Below are 24,233 nucleotides of genomic sequence, written 5' to 3'. Positions count from 1 at the left end.
ACGTTGCCACCAAGAAATGATCAGGATGATTCTTAGTGCCGACGCTATTTTGGAGGGGAAAGTCAGCAGATTTTCAGTTAGAAAATGTGGCACACAGAGAGGGAGCTTGGGCCAAGCCTTAAGTTCTTGACAGGATAAGTAGACTAGAATAACAGAGGAGGTGAAGGGGTGACATTATAGTTGACAGGGCTCTTTCACCAGTGAGTGGAATATCGGTTTGGACATACAGAGCTGGAAGAAGTCATGACAGAGCAAGTCTTTACTGGCAGAAAATGAAGACATGGTTATATCTGCAGAGGGGGATGCGTTAGTGCAGATGGGATGCCTCAGGCTGATCCCAAACCAGAGACTCACAGGAAGACAGAAGAGAGAAAAGAAAGGGACTAGTAAGACTGGCAGGTACACAACTCAAATGGTGGACCGATGTCCATTGCTAATCGCAATAAAGGGACAAGCATGGAGACAGAATTGAAACAAAGTGAGCAAGGCACCTGGTTTGAGAAGGATGTGATGCAATGATTGGCAGCAGAACTGAGATTAAAGAGAGCACATGAGCTACAATTAGGCTTGGCAGAATTCAATTTGTAAGTGTTAATAATTCCAATGGATAATACCAATGTTTATTTTAAAGCATTTTTTTCTGATTTTATCTATTTAAATTTTCACAATTATGCAAAATTAGGGGGTTTAAGCATTTTGAATTATGTATCTAACTGAATTTTTACTGTTGCAGGAAATTATGGGGGTTGAGCAACAGAGGGGTCAGACAGTAATTATTTAATGATAGTAAGCCCTGAGACTCAAAAAGTTAAAACTTTATTACCATTAATACACAAGTTGCCAACTTCACATGTCAAAAAATAAAATGTAAATATCCTTAAATCGAACTCTAATAAGTTCTCAAGCAGACTTTACTTACTTTGCCTATTTGTGAATTTCGATTATTACTGATTGAAATAATTTTCATCGGTTTGTGTGTGTATGGTGAAATCATTTATTGACATTTATTGATAAAAATCCAACCCTTCCAAGCCTAACTATAATCAAACGAGAGAGGCGATCCTCTGACCACAGCAGCTGCACTATGACAAGGACCAATCCCAGACTGCAGATTGGCAAGGGGCTGTTTTGGTGAGACAGATGAACACATAAAAAGAGGGTGACCATATTTCCCTATGTTGAATACGGGACACCTGGTAAAATTACTCGTATTCAAGCGAGTTCAGTGGCAAACAATCAGAACTATGCAGTACAAACGTTCAAATTAACATCAAGTTGACTGAGCCCCCGTTAAAAAGAAATACTGCGTAGCTGGATTCTTTTTATTTACCTCCTTATCTTTAAGACTTTAGGGTTCACACAGAGAGGGGTGACACACACACCCCTACTCCCCCATTCACACAGGGAGAGGTGACACACACATGTACACCTCTCTCACACGGGGTGTGGAGGGGGGTGACCGACCAACCGACCCCACCCTCCCTGCCTGGCGCTCTCTGCCCCCCATGCCTGGCTGGGACCCTGGGACGGAACCGCCTCTCCTGGTACCTGGCGCTGCGTCTTCCTGAGGCAACACGTGGGGGGCATGCAGGGTCACATGCCCCCCCCCCCCAGATTTCTGCCTGAGTTCACACCAGAATGTGGCCAGCAGCAGCCTTTCAGCACTGAGCGGGAGGGAAGGGATGGGAGCTGCTTCCAGCTGCAGGGTGGGGGAGGGAGGGAAGGGGATGAACCTGGCCTGCGTCTTTGCAGAGCTCATCTCTTCTTTTCCCTCCTTCTCTCTCCGTGGCTGGAAGCAGCTGATCCCTTCCTGCCTGCACAGGCTGTTGCTAGCCACAGACATAACCCAACTGCCTCCTGTCTCCTCCCCCCCCCCCACCCTCCGGCTACAGCGCAGGCAGGAAGGGGTTAAGCCCTAAGGATGCATTGTGCACCAGGGCCCAGGGAACCTGACTGCAGGGGCTTCAGCGAACCAGAGAGGTGGCTCAGCAGGGGAGGGTGCCTAGGGGATGGAGCAGCCCCGCACTCCGTGGGAGCAGGACCCATGGTTGGGGGGAAGGGGTGAAGAGGTTGCTAAGCCCCTGCCCGGGGGCTGCTGTGGAGCCTGCAGGTTCAGGGCATGACCAGGCTGGAAATCGCTCCCCACTTCCCCACTCCAGAGCTTAGCTGAGGGGTGGAGAGGTGTCCCCGTGCCAGTGCTGTGCTGGGCTTTGGCACATGCAGGGCTTGGCTCCTCCTGGCCAGCGCCCCGAGCTGGAGGATCTTGGGTTTCCCCGGGGCGCCGGCCCAGCCAGAGGCAGTGGGGGAAGGAAGGAGCTGCTTGCCAGAGTGCTGGTGAGCTGAGCGCCCCGACCAGGGGCTGGTTCTCCCCACAGCGCTGGGAGCGGGACGTGCCCTGCCAATGGGGATATGGAGGAGCAGCGGGGCTGGGGGGAGGTGAAGGGGCAAAGCAGGGAGAGGACAGTGAGGGGGAGCACATAAAGGGTGGATAGGTGGCCAACAGAGACAACATATAGCTGGCTGCTGCCTGGCACCTGCCTGCATTCACCAGCCACCACAGCTTGCAGCGTGCAGCCAGTGCCGGCCGGAAACGGGACGGGGGGCAGGGCCCTGCTGGCCGAGAGCTGGCATGCAGTGAGGGGCTGCGCTGACAGACCAGCCTGGGGAGCCTCTGGCCTTGCACACCCACCCCCATCGTCGGCCACTGGACCTTCCCCCCTCACTGCTGATGAGAAGGCGGCTGGTGAGCAGGGGTCTGGCCAGCAGCAGGACCCGCCAGTACTGATGGTGGGGACGGACAGAAAATATGGGACAGTTTGCCCATTTTTAAGAAAAAATCGGGACACCTGCAGAAGGGCTTAAAAACGGGATGTCTGGTCACCCTACATAAAAAAAGATGCTTAAAAAGGGAACAGTGGAGGCAAGATAGTAGCCAGGGGGAGAGAGAGATTCTGGTGTGGGGGGAGTCTTTTTTTTTTTTTAGAAAAGCGGTGAATGCGACAGCTGCTTGGGGGCTATGGGGAAGGACACCAACGAACAGAATGTGGTTAATTATAAAGGAAACACAACTTATACAAATACAGTTAAACAACATTGCTAAGACTTGGTCAAAAAGTGTGAGAGGGGACATCCCTTCCAAATCCACAGGAATGCCGTTTCAGTCAATGAGTACCTTTTATAAACAGGCTGCCTAATAATGAACTTACAGCCAGTCTCAAGGAGTTGTGTTAATTTCAGACATGATGTTCTTGCCTAGCAGCCTTTGTAACAAGAGGTCCCATGGTTCTTCGAAGGTGTTAACTCCCAAGGTGGTTTTGTAGTCCCCATTTGTACTGATACTTTTATCAACAGAAAAGAAAATGTGGAATATGGTATCCAACTCCACGGGTAGGTGCTAACCAAAGGCAGAACAATCAGGATTGCACAATCAGGACTTAAAAATATTGCTGGGGTGGGAATCTCTTAACGTTGTCCTGCCAGACTTGGGAGGAAGCTGCAGAAGGTGACCACTTTGGAGCCATATCCCGATTTTCTCAGTTTAAGAAGCCATTTTCATTCTGGAACAAAACTGACTGAGCTGACAGAGGAAAGATGCCCTTCCTCCCCTCATGAACCCAAGACATCCTGCTTGCAAAAGCATTGCTTGCACTCTATATGGATGTGAGGCAGGGCCGCCCAGAGGGGGGGGAAAGTGGGGCAATTTTCCCCAGGCCCCGGGCCACACAGAGGCCCCCCACGAGAATATAGAATTCTATAGTATTGCAACATTTTTTTATGAAAGGGGCCCCCAAAATTGCTTTGCTCCAGCCCCCCTGAATCCTCTGGGCAGCCCTGATGTGAGGGCAAGTCAACCTCTGCATTATCTGAAGGGATTCACATCTCATGCACTGGAGAGAGAACAGCTGAGACTGTATGGTGGATGGGGCAGGTTGATTCTGGCTGCAAACTCCCTCATGCTGCAAAGCAAAACCCTCCTAATTAGCACCACAAAAGCCATACTGCCCCTCTCCCTTCTCTGTGAGGGATGGAAAGAGGTGTAAATGGCAACCTGCTTGGACCAAACAAATGTAAAGGAAGTTTCTGTGATGGGGTGCCCTTTATAAGACTGCATCTACCCTTTGCTTCAATGAATTAACTGCAAACAATTATATTAACAAGTCAAAACCATTGATGACAAGTGGGTGTAATGGGACAGCAACACACACTCATGGTTACTGACCTACTCTCTCCTTCAAAAGGTTACGGGGAATGTATCTGAAGAGTAAGGGAACTCAGTCCAACCTTCTTGATCTCCTAGAGCACTGTAGTGACCCATCACTAATTAGAGATCTTCACGCCCTCCCCACCTGGTCTTACTTAGGCAAAACTCAAAGTAAAGTCAATGGGAATTTTGCCTGAATAAGGACCAGATAAGAACCAAAGTCCTGCGTCTCTTGTCACATCATCTTTACATGGAAACAACTCCATGGATTTTAGTGGGATTACTTCTGACTTACACTGGTTGAAACGAGAGGTGAATCAGACCCTGAGGGCCAAATCTTGTCCTCTGTTTACACCAGTATTTATCTGGTGGATTTTTGTTGTAATAAAACAAGGAGCAGAATTTGGCACCAAGTACAGCCCTCAGGATTCAGAGTACAGCCCTTAGGATTCGGCCCACAGTTAGCCATCAAAATAATTTAACTAGAGGCAAAACAGGGCAGCTTGGGAAGCTTAGTAGACCCAATAATTCCATACAATCATTTTTCCTGGAAAAAGCTCAACAGGAAACCTTTTTAAATGTGCCAAGATTTCACATTGCAATAGGTGCTGTATTTTGTTTAGCATTACTCCATTGCTACACGTTTCCGATAATGTTTCCCTCCCAGAGCTCTGAACAGCTCACATAAGTCAGGCACTCATTCTAGGTATTAAGATCACTCACAATTATTTTGTTCCAAGTGCACAGGTTTGTCTTAAGTGTGTGTTCTGCAGTATCTTGTTACTTCCACAAATACTATGAAATTGCTTTATACCTGGGACAATGTGGCTTAACAGACTATACAGCCATATAACTGCCCATTTTTACTGCTAGCAATGAGGCCTGATGGCTCACCAGCTGATGGCTCTAGCTGTCGACCGTAGGACAAAAGTTTTTTTAAAATTCCTAACTTTTTCAGAAATTATATTCTTGAAAATGCATGTGTAAAAATAAGGAAAACAACCAACCAACCAACCCCCCACCCCCAACAATAAAAACCCTTCCCAGTTAATGGACACTGGAATACACTGCACTCCAACTGCATTTCATTCTGTGATATAACGTTCTTATCACAGGGAATAAGGTCCGGCACAATTTGAGGTTTGGGGAGAAGGAAGGGGGAATAAATTTCAGACTACTTAAAAATAATCATAAAAGTTGTAGATAGGAAAAACAGTTTATAATTACCTCTGTTGAGGGAAGCTGAACTGTTTATATCTCCGGTAATAAAGGAAGACTCGGACTGCTTTCGAACTGTGTCATTCCACATTCTACGGATCCGGCTCTGAAGAAGAATTGAACCACATAGGTAATGAATTTTTAGCAGCTGCAGATAGATTTCTTTCTGCCTCACTAAAGATGGCTTACTGGCATGTCTAGAGGATGAGACATCTTCCTATCCAGTTGTAAGTAAGCAGTTTCTGATTGGCTATCACCCGCCTATTGCATACCAGCAGGGCCGGTGCTACCATTAAGGCAAACTAGGCGATTGCCTAGGGTGCCAAAATTTTGGGGCACCAAAAAGTGGTGCCCCCAATTTTTTATTTACACTGTTCCTCCCCGAGCATGCCGTCGCTGCTCCACTTCTCCCGCCTCCCAGGCTTGCGGCGCCAATCAGCTGTTTGGCGCCACAAGCCTGGGAAGGGAGGAGAATTGGAGCGGGGGCGGCGTGCTCAGGGAGGAGGTGGAGCAGAGGTGAGCTGGGGTGGGGAGCTGCCACACGGCTCCCCGAGGGGGGGAACTGCCGCGGGGGGGGGGGGGGGGGCCTCAAGGCGGGGAGGGGGGGGCGGGGAGCTGCCGCAGGGCTGGGGGGGGGGGGGGCGCAAGGTGGAAGTTTCACCTAGGGCGTGAAACTTCCTTGCACCGGCCCTGCATACCAGACACTCGCTGCCTGGCTTCAGAACATGAATTTGTATCTCAAATAAGAAGTGCATCACAGGATAGCATATAGTTTCTAAATATTAATAAACAAGCAGAACAGACCGTGCACAAAATAACCTCCATGCAAGATATTGTTCCAGCCGTGTAGTGTTGAATGACTGAAACTAACTCACAGAAAATAGCATGAATGCTTCTAAAATTCCCTTGTTGTATATTGATTTGTATCTGTTTTTCCCCCTAAGTATACTGGAATAGTTGTTTTATGTCTAGGCATCTTTGGATGTGCTCAAGTTTTCTAGAGGTTTATTATCCACTGTGGGGAAGGTGAGAAATAAATACAGCCACAAAACAAGAGAAGTTATATTCCCCTAATGAAAAACAGTGAAGATTTTGACATTTATGGTATAGCATTTATTGAAGAGGTCTTGTTGTGTTATCCCAGATTTAGCCATCTTCTGTTTTGTCTTTCAGATGGGTCATGGGGCATTTGCCTTTGTCACTCGCACCACACCGCCTCATCCCCAAGCCTGCGCTTTGGAAAATCTGCTGACAGATTTCCAACGGGCTAAGCAGCAGCGAGCAGGGGCAGTTTTTCAGAACAACTCATCTCTGGGTAGCGCCTGTTGTTCCTTGAAAATCTGGTCATTTCTTTTAGGTGCCTGAAGATGGAAGCTGATCCCCTTTGGAAAACCCAGTCACTTATTTAGATGCCTAAATGGGAGGTGTTGAGCGCTGAGCTCTTTTGAATATCTGGCTCCTGATTGCTGGTTGTTTTTCTCCCCATTATCTGGAGGAAGGGTCCAAAGAGACATATTTCCCAGCTGCATTGCTGAATGTCAGGATGAGAGGTGGCCAAATGAACTTGCTACACTGCTGTACAACTGGGACTGTCATGGGCCTTGCATACATGATCCGCCTTTGCTATGGGGAAACCCAATCTGGGGTTGTGGCTTCCGTCATCCCTCCTTGTCTCCTGACGCAGGGAGAACGATTCAGGATGCACTAGCTGCAAGCTAAAGTATAAAAATGCTACTACAATAATAATAAAGGGCCTGAATCACCCCTGCGCAGCTTCAGCATGAGGATGGTGTTATTCCACTGATTTCAGAGGAGTTACACCAGCATCTCATTGGGGTATATGGCAGTGGGAGAACAAGGGCCGAAATACACATGGCTTGCACTGTAGTGTTGCCATGGGCAGCCTCATCTTTCCTAGTTTGTGTGTCAAAGAGTCCGTGCTCTTCAGTGCACGGGAGCTGAGCCCCGGAGAGTTCCCAGAGCAGTAAGCATTATGCTTTTCCACGTAGCCAAACATGGAAGGTGTCCTCCATTTTGATGAGCTTGGACAGACCCAGCAGAGCAGGCTCAGAGAACAGCCACACATAAGGAGTTTGGGACATAATAACCCCCGCCCGAAGAGATGGGTTAGGCAGGGAATTGTGTGCAGTGTTGGGGTGTGTGTGTGTGTGTGTGACTGTGCTTCATGCCTGCAAACTGCTGTGCTGAGCTACTTATCCCCATATGTTGGCAGCAAATGGAAAGCAGATGGTTTTATTATCAGCCTCTATCTTTAACAGAATCCTACACAATCAAAGGTATTGCTCAGGTACAAAGGATGTAAGGCAACCTCTCCTTTTCCCCAACGCAGAACATCATTGGGGCTGATGGGGAGTATAGGGGGACGTAGACAAATTAGAGGATTGGGCCAAAAGAAACCTGAGGAGGTTCAACAAGGACAAGTGCAGAGTCCTGCACTTAGGATGGAAGAATCCCATGCACTGCTACAGACTAGGGACCGAGTGGCTAGGCAGCAGTTCTGCAGAAAAGGACTTAGGGTTACAGTGGACAAGAAGCTGGATATGAGTTAACAGTGCGCCCTTGTTGCCAAGAAGGCTAACGGCATATTGGGCTGTATAAGTAGGGGCATTGCCAGCAGATCGAGGGACATGATCATTCCCCTCTATTCAGCATTGGTGAGGCCTCATCTGGAGTACTGTGTCCAGTTTTGGGCCCCACACTACAAGAAGGATGTGGGAAAATTGGAAAGAGTCCAGTGGAGGGCAACAAAAATGATTAGGGGGCTGGAGCACATGATTTATGAGGAGAGGCTGAGGGAACTGGGATTATTTAGTCTGCAGAAGAGAAGAATGAGGGGGGATTTGATAGCTGCTTTCAACTACCTGAAAGGGGGTTCCAAAGAGGATGGATCTAGACTGTTCTCAGTGGTAGCAGGTGACAGAACAAGGAGTAATAGTCTCAAGTTGCATGGGGGAGGTTTAGGTTGGATATTAGGAAAAAACTTTTCCACTAGGAGGGTGATGAAGCACTGGAATGGGTTACCTAGGGCGGTGGTGGAATCTCCTTCCTTAGAGGTTTTTAAGGTCAGGCTCAACAAAGCCCTGCCTGGGATGATTTAGTTGGGGATTGGTCTTGCTTTGAGCAGGGGGTTGGACTAGATGACCTCCTGAGGTCCCTTCCAACCCTGATATTCTATGATTCTATGACACTGTGAGGCAATAATTCTGCCATGTGGGGGAAAACATCCACATACTTCCAAGGACACTGAGAAACCCAGGGATGAGCGCAAGGGAGACACCTGCCCAGCCCTCACCTATGACATGGGTAAGATGGCTCAAGGAGAGGAAGCATTGTTCTGCACTATGGAAATGTGAAGCCTGGGACTTCCAAGGAATTTTAAAGGAGGTAGGCAGGTGTCCACGAGCCTTAGGGTTCTTGAAAATCCTAGCTGAAAACTCTACAATAACCCATTTTGGTCACACTTTATATTAAGATTCCATTTATAAATGGTTTATAAAGTGTTAATAGATGTCATAAGCAGGTCACAGACATGAGCAGTGTGTGCTATAGTTATAAACGTTTCAGCAGAAGGTGCAACAGATGGTTATGAACAGAGCTGGTTGGGAATTTTCCAATTAAACGTTTTTTCATTGGAAAATGCCAGTTTGTGGGAAAAACAGAAACTGTTCGAGAAACAGTGATGGTTTTTATGAAACACCTGACTCAAAACATTTTTGGTTAATAAAGTTTTGAGATTGTTGAACAGGAAAGTTTCAGTGTTTTGAATAAAACAGACCTCTTGTTTTGAAATGTTCGTACATGTATGCTAACAAAAGGTGAAACAAACCTTGAAATGGAAACAAAACATTTTGGAATTATCAAAATGAAATTATTTGATTGAACTGAACTGATTTTTTTTATAAATTGATTTTTGGTTTTTGAAAATTTGTGAGATTTAGATTAGAAAAAAATATCAAATTCTCATGGGATGGGAAAACTGTTTCCCACTCCTATTTATGAATCACAGTGTAAGTATCCATTGGACTCTATGACAATTGATTTACCCGGTATTAAATCATCTATTAATCGCTTATTAATCCTTTATAAACATTTTTATGAATGGAACTTTAATGTAAAGTGCGACCCTTTTAAATATTTAATTACTAATGGTGGAGAAGCTTGTTTAATTTCTTTGACGTAATTGTTCCTGATTATTAATTATGATGTTTTGGAGTATCTTAACAGGGGAAAATATTTTACGTGGTTTATCTTCCCCTGAAGCTTGTATTTTGCTATAAAATAATAGAATGCTTCCAAGCAATCCCAGGTCATTTCTCTGTAAAACACTCCGAGACAATGCGACACAAATGTTAAATAAATGGTATTAGATACTCCCTATAACCCTGTAGGATCATCATCCATTTTCTGCTGTAATTTTCTTTGTGTGTTGTAATGCTTGTGAGAAGTGCAGGATGGCCAGCCGCAGAGACTGGAGTCCTCTGTTGATACAGAAAACAAGCACAGCACAGGAAGCTGGCGTGGAATCCAAGCACAAACCCACCAAAGTGTCTCAACCTTAGTCTGGAGGGACCGCTAGAGGGTTATGGCCACACTGCACAATTCACCTGGGTGATTGGCACCTAGGTCTGAACACCTGAGTTAGCCTAGCCTGGGTGTGAGAACGAAATTCATTATAGGGCTCTTAGGGAACTAGCTGAAGCAATCTCAGAACCGTTAGCAATGATCTTTGAGAACTCCTGGAGGACGGGTGAGGTCCCAGAGGACTGGAGAAGGGCAAACATAGTACCTATCTTTACAAAGGCAAGAAAAAGAACCCAGGGAATTACAGACCAGTCAGCCGAACTTCGATACCTGAAAAGATACTGGAACAAATTATTAAACAATCAATGTGTAAGAACCTAGAGGATAATAAGGAATAGCCAGCATGGATTTGTCGAAAACAAATCATGCCAAAGCACCCTAATGTCCTTCTTTGACAGGGTTATTGATCTAGTGAATGGGGGGAAGCAGTAGACATGATACATCTTGATTTTACTAAGGTTGTTGATACAGTCCCATATGATATTTGCATAATTAAAGTAGGGAAATGTATTCTAGATGAAATTAATATAAGGTGGGTGGACAACTGGTTGAAAGACCATACTCAAAGAGAGTTATCAATGGTTTGCTGTCAAACTGAGAGGGTGTATCAAGTAGGGGTCTCGACTTGCATAATGCAGTGTTGAGCATGCTTATAAAATCTGTGGGTGACACTAAGCTGGGAAAGGTTGCTAGCACTCTGGAGAACAGGATTAGAATTCAAAACAACCTTGACAAATGTGAGAAGTAATCTGAAATCAACAAGATGAAATTCAATAAAGATAAGTGGTAAGTACTATGCTTAAGAAGGCAAAATCAAATGCACAGCTGAAAAATGGGATAAACTGGCACGTGGTAGTAATGCTGGAAAAGCTCTGAGAATTATAGTGCATCACAAATGGAATGAGAGTCAACAACATGATGCAGTTGCGAAAAAGGCAAATATCATTCTGGGGTGTATTAATGGGAGTGTTGTATATGTAAGACACGCTAGGTAGTCAATAGGCAGACCACTGGCCAAATCTGCACCACCAGACACTTTTGACCAAGAGGTGAAAGGCCCCATGTTCCATTACTATATGCGCTGTGTGCAGTCCCTAGCAGATGTCAGAATACAACTCTTGAATGACACCTTGGAAAACTTAAAATAAATAACAATTTACTTCCAAGACAACATAAATCACAAATTATGTTTTCCTGACAGATTATAAACTGTTATTCACTGCATGTTTCTGTCATAATTTAATAGGTGAATTGGCAAATATAATTAGATCCTTTAGTAATGCAGAATAAGTGTGTGTTTGGTTTCTCTTGATTAAGGAGTCAGCTAGTTTGTTTTATATGAACTGCTCTTCATAAATCAGCATCCTTACACAAGTTAGGGAGTAAAATGCCAAACTCCCAAACAGAATAAAAATTGAATTTTTGGTTGACCAGAGCATAATAAAATTTAGAAAATAAATATTATTATTTGAATCTCAGTTGATTCTTTGCAGAGATCCACAAACTATGGAAACTGAGTAAACCAACAGATTAAAACAACTATTGACAGAAAGTGATAGGCCTCAGCACCCAGCCTATACAAGATTTTTAGCTGCTGTTGTTTTTTTATCAGCATAAATATTTTGTTGGGATAGCACAGTAACCTTGTCATATAAAACACACATTCCTTAGCCTTGGGGAAAAACACCTTTGTTTTCACCTCAATTCATTTAAGGACTGCTTAAGGGATGCTAATTGTAATTTCAACCTAAGGTCACCAAACTGGGCTCGATTCAGGGATGTCACATCTGAAAACATGGGGCCAAATTCTGTTTTGCATGACACTGGCGTAACTCTGAAGCAGCTCCTTTGACTTCTAATGGAACTGCTACAGATTACTACTCCTATAACAAAGAGCAGAGTGTGACCCATGACGTTCAGAAGGGAAAGAATGATACCAAACAGGAAGTCTTTGAGCTGCCCATTTATCAAATCAGTTTTATAATCAACTTATTCCCCCATCAGTTTTACAAGCAAATGAAGCCTCCTTGACTGATGGATTGTTACTGCACAAAGTGATGTACCTGTCCGAGAGGATGTCTCATTTCCAGAAATGAATCCTTTGCCTACAGATCACCCGATGCAAAGAACTATATTAGCAGGGAGGTAAGAAGCATTCCATGCCGGTGAACATACACGGTTTACCTGTGAGCCTGTGGAATATCGTCCAGGAGTCCGTGACCCAGATGTTTTTCCTGAGCCGATGGAGCTCTCCGTACTTTTCCCACTACAGCAATGTGTGCGCAGGCATTTTCCATATTCTTTACGTACCTAGCCAATTAAACAGTAATTTCCATTAGTGGGCAACTCCCTCTCCAGCCTGAGACTAAAGATTTTCAATAGTTTTTTTCCTCCTCTGTGATTCATTAAAATTATAGCTGTTTCTGTGCATTTAGAAGAATTCCATTACACCTTTCAACAGTGTTCTCCTAACACATTAGCTCTACATTTATGATGTCATAAGGGACGGCTTTTATGTAGGAAAGCGGTTCACCGATATCAGTCAAATTTAGCTACCTCTGAGGCACATCAAAGCAGCATGAGAGAAACTAAAGACATTCTATTTATGCCCCAAAATTAATATCTTCATAGATTTGATATGAACTGGCATATTGGCTCATCACGGTGCTACAAGTTATTGCTTCTGGCAGGGGACTAGGAAGAAAATTACAAAAAAAGAAACGTGTAAGAGGAATTGATTTCATATATATATTCAAACTCCAGAAAACTGTGAAACTGACTGTCTTTGAAATGAAGTCTTCTGTGTGTAGAACTGGTGGGAACGGTGCAAACGCCCCCATAAAGCCCTATAATATGACAGACAAGACTGAGGAGTTAATGGGGTAATTTCTCTGGCAGAAATTGATGTCGTTCCCCTGACTTCAATGGAACTACACTGACATACCCCAGCTGAGGCTCTAGGCACTGCAAAAGTGTGGAGTGTGTGTATAATTTAGACTGCACATGCATGGAGACCAGGGAGAGGCCAGAGTGAAAATGGGTCATCTGCTGAGCTGGGTGATCTCAGGCTGTGCCACAAATGTGAAAAAAGGCCACTTTACTTCTCCACGTGAAATGTAAATGCAGTAGGAAACCAGCAGAGGTTAGTCTGTGAGCACACTGTGCTCACTGCTCTCTGATTAAATCTCTCTCCACTCTTCCTATGGGCATTTCAGAAACCTATCTGTGAAACGATTATTTAAATAGCAGATTACAGGTTTTTTTTATTAGGCCTTTCCATAAAAGCTTGAGACAAACACAATACCACGAGTGCCCAATGTGCTCTCGAGTGCCTAATCAGTCCTTTGCTGAGAGAAAATAATTCAATTCCTTTAATTAGCCACCAACTGCTTCCCACCACAGCTATGTGCTGATTTTCCAGTCCGTGAGAGACAGAAAATGTTCCCCCCCCCCCAAAATAATCCCTCTCCCAACCCCTTGGTTCAGGGAAAGAGATTCCCAAAATCCAGGGACTGGACTGGATTCTCCTCTCCCCTACCTTGGCGTAAATCAGCAGTACCCCACTGAAATCAACGACAGCACACTGTCGTAAAACTGGCATGAGAGAGGAGAGATTCTGGCCAAAGAGTGTAAAATAGGCATCCGGTGCTGGAATGGCCACAATGCTATAATGCCATTAAGCGGTGCTGTGCTAGAAAACAAACATTTGCAAGAGGGCTGAGAGTTAGAGCAACAGGGTGTACAGGAAACACAGACTTGAAAGAAATCCAACTTCTTCATAAAAGGAAACACTGTAAATCTGACTAGAATCATTAAAGAGTCAGAGAGCAGAGCAAACCGAAAACACTGAGAGCTGAAACAGGTTTAATGGAGAAATGAAGCTCCCGTCTCCCCAGAAATATACAAACACCAAAAGAGCACAACCCACACCTCAGCAGCATCTGCTGAAATTAGCACTTAACAGGCCAGATTCTGACATGGTCCTTCTGCTGAATACGCTACAGGCAGATCCACTGAAGTCAATGGCACTATGCATGGAATAAGTGATACTGGACTGGGGTAAGGGCATCAGGATCTCCAAAATAAGCAACGGGGCGCCTAGGCTCACAAAAGAATCTCTATTTAGGACCGCACGTAAAGCTGTCAATGGGTACGTCTACACTGCACACCAAGGTTGGGGTATGACTCAGGTTTGGGAGGTGGATCCGAGCCCAAGTCCTGCTGAGACTCGGGTCGAAGCCCTGTCGTTTTGCAGTGTGGACGCAGCTCAAGCCGCAGACTTGAGTCAGAAGGTCTGTGCACTGCAGTATGGCTGCGTTAACACTGCTCTGAGACCTGGGCAGGGGTGCTGGAACAATTTTTATAGCAACGGCGCTGATGATGGTAGCCATGGAAACCATGCATTTGGTGTTTGTTATTTACTTCAAGCCAGGGGGTGTGGCAGAACCCGCAGCACCCCTGAACCTGGGTCCAGCAACTGTAACTCAGATTTATAATGCATGTGGATACCGAGGCGTTAGCTTGGAAACGCTGAGTCCACAAGCCCAGGTCCCACAGATCCGGATTTACAAGGCAGTGTAGACACACCCAATGGGACCTGAGCATGTGTTTAAGTGCTTTCCCTCTTTCCCAATCTGTGGTATCTATAGACTAGTAAAGGCTCAGACAATTGTTAGAAATATAGAGCAGCAGTGACACACCACAAGATTTGCACTTCTATCAGATGCCCTCTCATAGTCAGTGCTGGAAAGGCAGGCAGGCCTTTGACCTCAGGAGGCACTGGAGGTGTATAGGTACTCGGGGTATAACTGCATTCTTTTGTCATCGTTATACAGCTTAGAGGATACTACAAATAACACTGAAACAGATGCACAGATCCAATGCAAATGCTTTTTGAACAGCGTATTCAGCAGAGAATTGTTTCAAGGGCATGCTCGTGCCACCCCTGTTTGCTCTTTTTGACTGAGATTAGTGGGATTCCTTTCTATTTGATATATCATGTATATAGATGGTAGAATTTACAAAGCCTAATATGGGACAGGCTAATTCCCCTTACTCACGCTGAGTGGTGCCTGATGCCCCACGACAATGCGACTGCCTGCAGAGTGAATTATTCAATGTGAATAAGGGAATCAGAATCTAGCCCTTAATGATTCATTTATTAAAAGGTCAAATTAACATTTCCACATACATGCTGTAATAAAGAAGAATTGGCTCTCCTTAAGGCTCAGAAGCGCTATAATTTTCTCCACATTTAAGTGAAAATGCCAATGGCTCATTTCAGCCCATTTACAAGCAGAGTTTTCTTTTCTCCTCTAAACCGCAGTAGATTTGGTGGAGAATTTGGGTGTTTTCTTTTTTTTTTTAACTTAGGTTGTAGCAATATGGCTGCTTAAAAGTGACTAAGTAACTACATTGCTCTTACTGAGTATACGCCAGCAAAGCATTTAGGCATGCACTTAACTTTAAGCATATAAGTAGTCCTCATGATTTCCATGGAGCTACTCATGTACTTAAAATGAGGTATGTGCTGACGTGTTTTGCTGAATTGGGTCATTATCATTAAACCAGTAACAACACATCATGCGCCTGATGTCAATACATCAGTAAATGCTTTGCGTATGAATATACATACATATATAGGTCTGCTTAGTTTCTTACCTTCATGAAATGCTTGAAACCAATCTATACTGTGCAGTCAATGATGCTGCATTATGCTACCCTGAGATACTAGATAGCAGCTCTAAACTTTTAGGTCAAGATTTTCATAAACAGCAGCCTAAAGTTAGGTGGCAATCCCCAGAACATTTATGGCTCCTTAGGCAACTGCAGATACTGTAGGTGCCTAAAGAGGTTTCTGACAGTATTTGCTCTGTTCAGCTGACTTGTCTCTTTAAAGTAGTCAGCATCTTCCTACGTTTTTATTATTATGCATGGAAGTTAAAAAGTTTTAGAATCATTATCACAAATTTGGATTTGAACTAAAGCATTCAGGTCTCTTATGATGATCGCTCTGGAGATGAAATGACATGGAACAAAAATCTGACTCCAAGTTTCTTTCTCCAGTTTTAAAGCATGACGATTTAGCAAGCTGGTTCTCAAACGGCTTCCAAACAACTTGCTGGCCAAGGCTTTACTTGTCAGTCTACCAGCTGCAATGCAGTACACTGCGGCTCGTCAAGGCCTTGTTCCTGCTCCCATTCAAGTCAATGGAAGGATACCCATTCACCCGAATGGTGCAAGGTCAAGCCCCTACATCCTGGTGCACTAAAGTCAATGGGAGTCTTTCCAGTGACTTCAATGGGCTTTGGATGTGGCCCGTAGGTGGAGAACAGGATCAAATTTCAGCAAGACCCCAATCCTACATTGTTATTCTCCAGCCACACAGGTCACAAGGCAGGATCGGAGCCTACATTTACAAGTGTTTACATTCTTTTCTATTGTAAGCTGAAAAGAGAAATTGGCCTTATTATTCCAGAAGTACATTTAACATCGGTAGAAGAAATTAATTTTTTTAAAGAGCTTTCATACACCTGAATTTCCATGCTGTACAAAATGGATCTTAAAAACCTCTCCATGACTTTTTGAAACAGTTATTATATATAGCTTGTAGTGCTATAGGACCTGTGCACCTCAAAATTTTGAAAATCTTCCCCTTAAAAAAAATAAATGAAGCAGTTCCTATTAACACCTGATATGTACATCTATATAGACAGGCAATTCCCGAGTGCTTTCTTGCATTAAATTAAGCCAAGATACACAACCCCATTCTTCTCTCATTTATACCCATGCAAATCAGAAGGAAATTCATTGATGTTACTGATGTCTCCATTCATGCCAATGAAGTCGTCTCAGTGTAACACTGGAGTAAGTGAATGGAGAATCAGGCCTCTAAAATGCAAACAACTCTCACGGGTATTACATCCTCCCTCAAAACTACATGCTACCATTTTGTATTGCATGTGATAATGTGATCTCCAACATCCTGAACGTTGCTATGCCACAGCCATGCATCTCATTCAGTATCTCATTCTCATGCATCTCTCCAATTTCCAATCTAAATACAGCCCTTATTAAGTGAATAGAAACAAGTCTGTTCAATAAAAATGCAAGGCACATTGGTAACATTATAGTGTGGTTGTTAGGCAACGAAATACCCTGTATCACTACTATGAAGCGCGGAATAATCTGTCTTACCTTTTTCTGGAGGACACAATGGAAAATGAATATAAACATTCCCTGCAGAGAATTGAAAATGGTGAAGAGATATGCCATGATGACTGTGCTTTCATTAATATACATAAGTCCAAAGGCCCAGGTCAGTCCTAAGAGGCAGAGTAGGGCTATTGCACCTATAACCCATGACCTGTGGAGAGAAAGAAAACAAATACAGAAAGGAATTGGTCTTTGATCCATAGAGGGATTAGCACATCTACTAGCAGTGATTATATTCCACTATCATTTTAGCAGAAGAAAAAATAATCAGATAGAGTTACAAGGAGGTGTTGGGTTTTGTTTTTTTGTTTCACAAAAGCGCTTATCAAATTCCATGCACTTTACTAATCTTTGAGCTTGAGGAGAGATACAAAAATGAAAATGTTATGAGGACAGAAACTTATCTTAACCAAAGCAGATTTGTACCATAAACATTTTTAATGCAGTAGCAGTGAATATGTAAATGATATGTAGATGCTGTTTCTGCAAATGGCTGAGAAAAAACAAAACAAAAACAAAACAAAACCCTTTTAAGGAGTTGTTTTGTTAGCCCCCACGGGTTTCACTGGTGAAGTTGGATTAGCTTCTTTAAATGCTCCCTATTTAACAGTCACTAAGGCACCTTTATTCCTGTTTTTTCCCCTGGTTTCTGATTTGTTGGTAAACTTTACCATTGCCTGTTAAAACAAGGTAAAACTACTACACGTGGCTAGTCAGGCTCTGGGACTTGGTTCGCCTGCTGTCAGGTGGGGGGAAGCTCTCTGTGCTTCTACTTCAGAGTTTTGTTCTGAAGTTTAATGGTGGGGGGAGGAATATTCTCAATGTGTGGCTGCTTCCCCTCAAGAATGCATTTCACTTGGGTTGCTAGGATGGGCTGCAGGGGTAAGAAGTGACTCCAGACATCGGTTCACAGCCTTTTCCTTTTTGAGAAACCAAGGCAAGCGCTCTGAGCTTAGGACAAACAGGTCAGCTGGTGTGTTTTACTTCTGTTAACTCAGTGTAAGGAGAGCCAGAACCGCCATCCAAGAAGGGGCAAAGCTATCCCAAGCGACACTGAAACTTTAAATGCTAAGTCACATGGAGGGGTTGATACCCTACTCCATAGGGGTACCCAAAAGCCAAAGCATGAAGAGCAGGACAGGGAGCAGAAGGGAACCCAGTCCTGCCTTAGGCTCTGCTCCAGCGCCCACTGAAATGAATAGGAGTCATCACACAGACTTCAGTGGATGCTGGATTGGACCTTAATGAGAGTGCTACTCTGCAGGCACCATGGGAACTTCCACCTAGTGGCCAAAGTGGGGAATGCAGGGCAAGCAGCCTCATTTGAGGATCACTCTTAAGCCCAAGGGCCAGCTTTCCCTCTAGGTTACGCTGGTGTAAATCAGGAGTAACTCTACCAAAGTGAATGGAATTATAGCATGTAAACCTGGGGGACTCAGGCCTGAAAGCCTGCCCAGACATGCTCATTCTCCACTCACACCTCTCCTCTTTTTAACTTTTCTTCTTTGAGAGAGGCTTTGGATTGACTTCCCCTGAGCAAGGAGGCCCACACCATAACGCTTCACCTCATCTGTGCCCTCTGTTTACATCAGTCCTGGAGTGCAACAGCTTTGAGCTATCTGCTGGGAACAGCAGAAGGACTTGAAGGATCAAGGTCCTGATAGGGAGGAGTGAGCTCAAATTCTGCCTAATTTTCAACCTCCTCAGACATTGCAGGCTTGAAAAAAAAACTTGGCTTGAGACAGAATGGAGTTGGGTTTGCATTCTGCTAAGGGAAAGGGGGAGAGAGAGAGAGAGAGAGAGAGTGTGTGTGTGTGTGTGTGTGTGTGTGTGTGTGTGAGAGAGAGAGAGAGAGAGAGAGAAGAGCTGGTGAAAAATCCTGTGAGAAAGCCAAGCCTTTTGCAGCTGGGGATGACAATCTTGTAGTCATGCCACTAGGGCAACATGTCAGCCTTCACTTTGAATTCCTGTGCTTTTATAAGGGTTTGTCCTAAACAGAAACACACTCTTGTTGTGTCAATGTTTCTCGTTGTTCTTCTTTAAATATTAGAAAGAAAATACAGTATTATATCTTCCATTGAAGTTCATAAAACATGTATTTATCCATGCGACCAGAAGAGCTCCACTAAGGTAACTACTTATTTAGACAGTTTTTTTATTTTAAATCCCTATTATATATCTAGCAAACCAGAACCAGCTCCTTTGAAGCATTTCCAGTCAATTCTGTGAATAAATATTTAGCACTATGCAAATTAAAAACGCAGTCTCAAAAATCCTTCTGAAAGGCGGTCACTTGATAAAGTTTAATAGCTTGGCTGTTTTAAATATTTTTCCTGCCAAGATTCCACCAGCAAGGAGACCACGTTATGATCTTAATTGCAAAATCAAGTCATTTAAAAAATAATAATAATGCCGAAACAAAGATTTTTCTCTTGTGTCCTTGTGTAGTTTGGTCGTTTAAAAATGACCGAAATGGTAATTGAAAATTACCCTATCTCCAGTTTCAGCTAGTTCTTGAGTCTAAGGAGAGCACCTCAGACTACAGAGATGCATAGGAAAGAGTGAACCATGTATATGGTAGTAACAGAAATATGCTATCTTAGCAGCTGAAAGGAATCTTTGGGTTAGAGGAGCCACACAGCACAACCTGTGCAATATACAAAGTTCTGATGTAGAAAACAGCCCTGGAGGTAAAGAGGGGGTGGAAACTGAAGACAATCGCTCCATCCCCTACCCTTGAAAAGAGAACTGAAAAATGAAAGAGAATATGACAATGGTACTGAAAAAAATGAACACAGAGGACTCTTCACCAGAAGAACAAACTGAAAGTCTATTGCAAAGTTGTTATGCTTCCATTATACTACTTTTTCTCTTTTTTCTTTTTTGGTTGCAGGACAAGATATAAAGTGCATAATTTGTAAGTTTCTTGCTTCCTTTTGTTTTTCGCTCTTTGTACAGACTTGTGTTTCTGTTACAAGTTTTTCACAGTCTTTTTTTATAATTTAATTCTAAAGAAATGGAAAAACAAAACATCAAATGTTGGCACGATTGAAAGCCTGAAATTGACAATTTGTGACAACTGTGCATTCTCATATTTAAGGAGACATTTTTTCCAAGTCTTGCACAGAGATTTAGCCCCCATTAGCTTCGGAGTTATATGGATTAATACCCATGCATCACTTTGAAAATTTACCCCTAAATTGCATGAAGAATTCTAAGCCAAAGCCCTCCTTACCAACACAACACACTTGATGCACAGAGCGGCAGAGCGTAATGAAACAAGAAAGCTGCTATTGGTATAACAAGTCTGTACTACACGAGATTGCTTGAACATTTGCCGTGAATTCGGGTGATGTCCAATCAGGAATTGTGAAGCAGATAGAGTGACAATTGTTTGGCAATACATATGCAGCATGTTTACTCTGCCTAGAAGCTGTATGCCTGGCCATTTTCCTGCACAGTTTGCTCTTCTGCCTCAAACGTGAATGACAGAAGCTTTAATGATTTTTCAATATTGATCTGCCAGCTGGTTCATGAGACCACACTGATAAATGGGATTTATCAGCCATTCAGGTCATTCTTACTTGATGAAGGGTCTGTTATCCTCATAGCTAAAGAATGCATAGACAAAGACAAGAACACCAACATTAGAATATAATGCCAGAAAGAATATTTTGTAAGAAATAACCAAAGCTTATTTCCAGCCTACCAAAAACAATGCCACAGCCTCCTCCTCAGGTGTCCCCCCCAGACACTGACCAGACTGGTTTACTTATCAGAGGATCTAAATAACAGCAGCATCCTGGCATCACTTATGAAAGCAGCCATCATTCCCTGAGTTCTGTAGCTCCCCCGCCACAGTCTTCTTCTGCTGCTTATAAAATTTCAATTGACTTAGACATCTATTTTAAAAAAAATCATTGCTGTCTACGGAGAACATTAATAGAGGAAATCTAATGTAGTCATCCTGGAAAGCTTTGATATGTTTAGATGGCAAACTTTGCTGTACCTTAGGCATTCTTTGTCCAATATATTCGGATGTTCTATAGAAGCCTTATCTTTTTATTATTAGTTTTTTTCATAATTGTAACTCCAGGTTGCCTATTTATGAGTCAGACTGCGACATTACCCTCGTTTAAAGATAATGGCATGAGAATCGTCTAAAACCCTCTCCGCTGATTGCAAGGAGACAGGAAAGTGTTGACCTATTTACTTCCATTTTATGGAGGGCGCGGAGGGGGAACAATGTTGTCCACCAAACAAGATGGAAAGTCACTGGAGTTACCTGGGGGTGAGATCAGGACTGGGCCCCGAGCGAGGTGGGAAAGCTTCCCCCAGTCACGGTCCAGCAACCCCGCCCAACCCACTAGTCAGGCTGCCTGTGCACCCACTCACACCTCCGCTAACTCCATCGCACATCACCCCATGCCAGAGTCGACTCCCGCCTCCGCACCATCACCAACACCACTGGGCTGGCAGACCCCCTCCGCCTCCAGCTTGAGCTACCATCAGCCTCGTAGTGTTGGTGATGGTGCTTTGTCATCTCCCCATCGCTTTTCTCCAGCATCCGACCACCACCTCCCATCTTGTGCACCCTGTGCTGGCCTCCCTCCACTCCAGCCATGCTCTCACTTACCCAAGGATGGCCAGTTTCCCTACACGTGGCCTCTGCTGCTTGGCAGCATGCAGGCCCAGGCTGGGTGCGGAAGAAGCTATGGTCATGGTTACATGCAGATCTCTGCTGTGTTCGGATGCTTGGGGTAGCTTTCCATCCAGGGGCAAAGCCAATGACACCTGACTTCATAATATGGACTTTTTTCTAGCAGTGAAGCTGTGGGGGCTGGGGAGGGAGGCTCGGGGTAGAGTATGAGAGAAGTTTCTGACTGCTGGGAGCTGGCACTCCTGGCTGGAGCAAATTCCACCCTGAACCATCCTCCCAGGCCAGCAAACACCTGTGTCACTCCCCGGCCTGTGCTCTTGGTGTGGCCCCTCTCCTCGCTGCTGGGGGAGACAGGTCATGTCAGGAGCGGAAGCAAAGGGCGCGGAAGGGAAGCAGTGAGCACCAATGCGAGGGTCTCAGCTCTGAGGTAGGGTGCTGGCTGGGAACTGGCCAGAGAGGAGGAATCAGCCTGAGGGTCACTGGGTTGGGGCCCGTGAGGGAGGCTATCAGAGGGGTGTGGGTTGTTTCACTGGGGAAAGGAGTGGGAGTTGGGAATGGGGTAGGAGTCCCGTTTGGAGGGCAGAGTAAAGAGAGCTTACTACTGGCACCAAGAGTCTACAGAGCGAGCCCCTGTCTGAGGGCCTGTTGGTTTCTGTCTCCCTCCATGAGCAGGGGCTCTGACTGTAACTTAGGGGAGGGGCTGAATTGGGGTTCCATGCACTGCACCATCTTTGCCTCAGAGGGGCTGCGAGAGCATCAGGGCAGCCAGCCCTCTCACAGACCCCTGCTACGGCCTGTTGATGCTACAGCTGGGAACCTTGGTACCCAGGCAGAGGACAGGCACCCTCCCACCACTGCCCAGCTGATAGCAACCTCTTGTGCGGACCACAGTGTCTCCTAGCAGAGGGCACGGGGAGGGGAAAGCAGCAGGCAGCACACTTCAGCCAGCTACCCAGGAGGAGGAGCCACAAGAAGTATCACTGCAGAGGCAATCAAGACAAGGGCAAAAGGGACAGGACCAGTCCTTCTGTGTGGTCTCCTTCAGCAGCTCAGCTGGCCGGTTTGCGGCTGGGGAAAGGAGCATGTCACTCAATGCAGCTTTTCCTGGCTGCTCCCCTGTCCCCATGGCCTCATTGATAGGGGCCATGCCGATATTTTGCAGAGGGTGGAGCAGTGACTAGGTAGAGCAAGAAGCAGCCTGGGCAGCTACCTTCTCCCTCCACACGTCCCCAGCACGGCTTTGTCCCCAGGTCTGCTCCCCTCCTCAATAAGCCATGGGAAGTGAAGGGGAAGAGCGTGCGGGCTTTGGCCTCATAACCAGTTTTCTGAATTTTGTAAGTCAGTGTGAAGCTGGGCTTTTCCCCGCTGCCTCTCCCTGCCAGAGCCTTTTCTCTCGACAGTGAAAGGCTCCGGCACGGGGAGCTGCATCTCCTCCCCACCAGAGCCTTTCACTGACATGTGTAGCTACACATCACAGTTTGGATGCAACAGGCTTTTCATTGCGGTATGTAGCTATACATACCCTACATGCTGCTGCCAGGGGGGTATGGTGTAAACATAGCCTTAGTCACGTGTCTTAGCTTCAGCTGTCACAGCCTTTCCTAAGTTTTTGAGTGAGTAGCAATGGCCTTTCTCCAAGGTATCTGGAAGGTCTTTTTTATCTTTGTGTAAACAAAATGTGAAATCATTGGATTTGCCTTTTAGCTTAAAGTTTTCAAAAGCGCCTAAGGGTAAAATTTTCAAAACATTTAAGAGACTTACAAGCCTAAGACCCATTTTCCAAAGTGACTGAGACACTTAGGAGCCTAAATCCCATGGACCAGATATTCAAAGGTATTTAGGTGCCTAAAGATGCAGCTAGGCCCTTGGTGGATTTTCAAAAGCACCTGAGAAGGTTAAGTGCCTAACTCCCATTGGTTTCAGACTTCTGGCTCATGGGACGTAGGCTCCTAAAGTCACTTATAACGTTTTTATTTTTTGTTTTGATTTAAAAACTAAAGTAGTTTTACGAAGATTAGCTCACATGTAAATATTTGTTCCCATATACTGAACACCAGAGCAGAACCTGTTTCCTGGTAACTTTCAGGGGTGTTGTATGTTGTTATGATTACTAGTGTAGTGTTATTGCCTGCAATGCACACAAGAAATTACAAAAAAGGGACTACAGTCTTGGAATTATATACATTACCAACCCCTGACTGAGGGAAAATGTAGCTGAGAGCTATAAAGCTTTGGCATGATACTTAGATGTGATACAAGCAAGTAAAAATCAACCTCAAGTCTTGGTGAAATGAACATAAATTATCCCTCAAACTGTAACACACATATAAAGAATCA

General features: G+C 44.7%; 1 protein-coding gene across 17 annotated transcripts in view; it reads right to left on the bottom strand.

Moving 5' to 3' along the window:
* ADGRL3 (adhesion G protein-coupled receptor L3) overlaps positions 1-24,233 on the bottom strand; it is a 452,742-nt gene that overhangs the window by 35,482 nt on the left and 393,027 nt on the right. For 9 of the 17 annotated variants that reach the window (XM_065405564.1, XM_065405568.1, XM_065405558.1 and 6 more), the window contains 3 exons: positions 17,219-17,387; positions 12,206-12,331; positions 5,429-5,525 (listed from right to left, as the gene is read on the bottom strand). In XM_065405564.1, the coding sequence (XP_065261636.1) occupies positions 5,429-5,525; positions 12,206-12,331; positions 17,219-17,387 (392 nt within the window). Of the gene's footprint in view, positions 1-5,428; positions 5,526-12,205; positions 12,332-17,218; positions 17,388-20,820; positions 20,848-24,233 lie in introns of all 17 variants that reach the window. The other 8 variants (XM_065405560.1, XM_065405559.1, XM_065405557.1 and 5 more) reach the window with 1 other exon arrangement.

This window comes from Emys orbicularis, chromosome 5, assembly GCF_028017835.1.
Source record: "Emys orbicularis isolate rEmyOrb1 chromosome 5, rEmyOrb1.hap1, whole genome shotgun sequence".
Lineage (NCBI taxonomy): Eukaryota > Metazoa > Chordata > Testudines > Emydidae > Emys > Emys orbicularis.
This window is presented reverse-complemented; position numbering and strand designations above follow the sequence as displayed.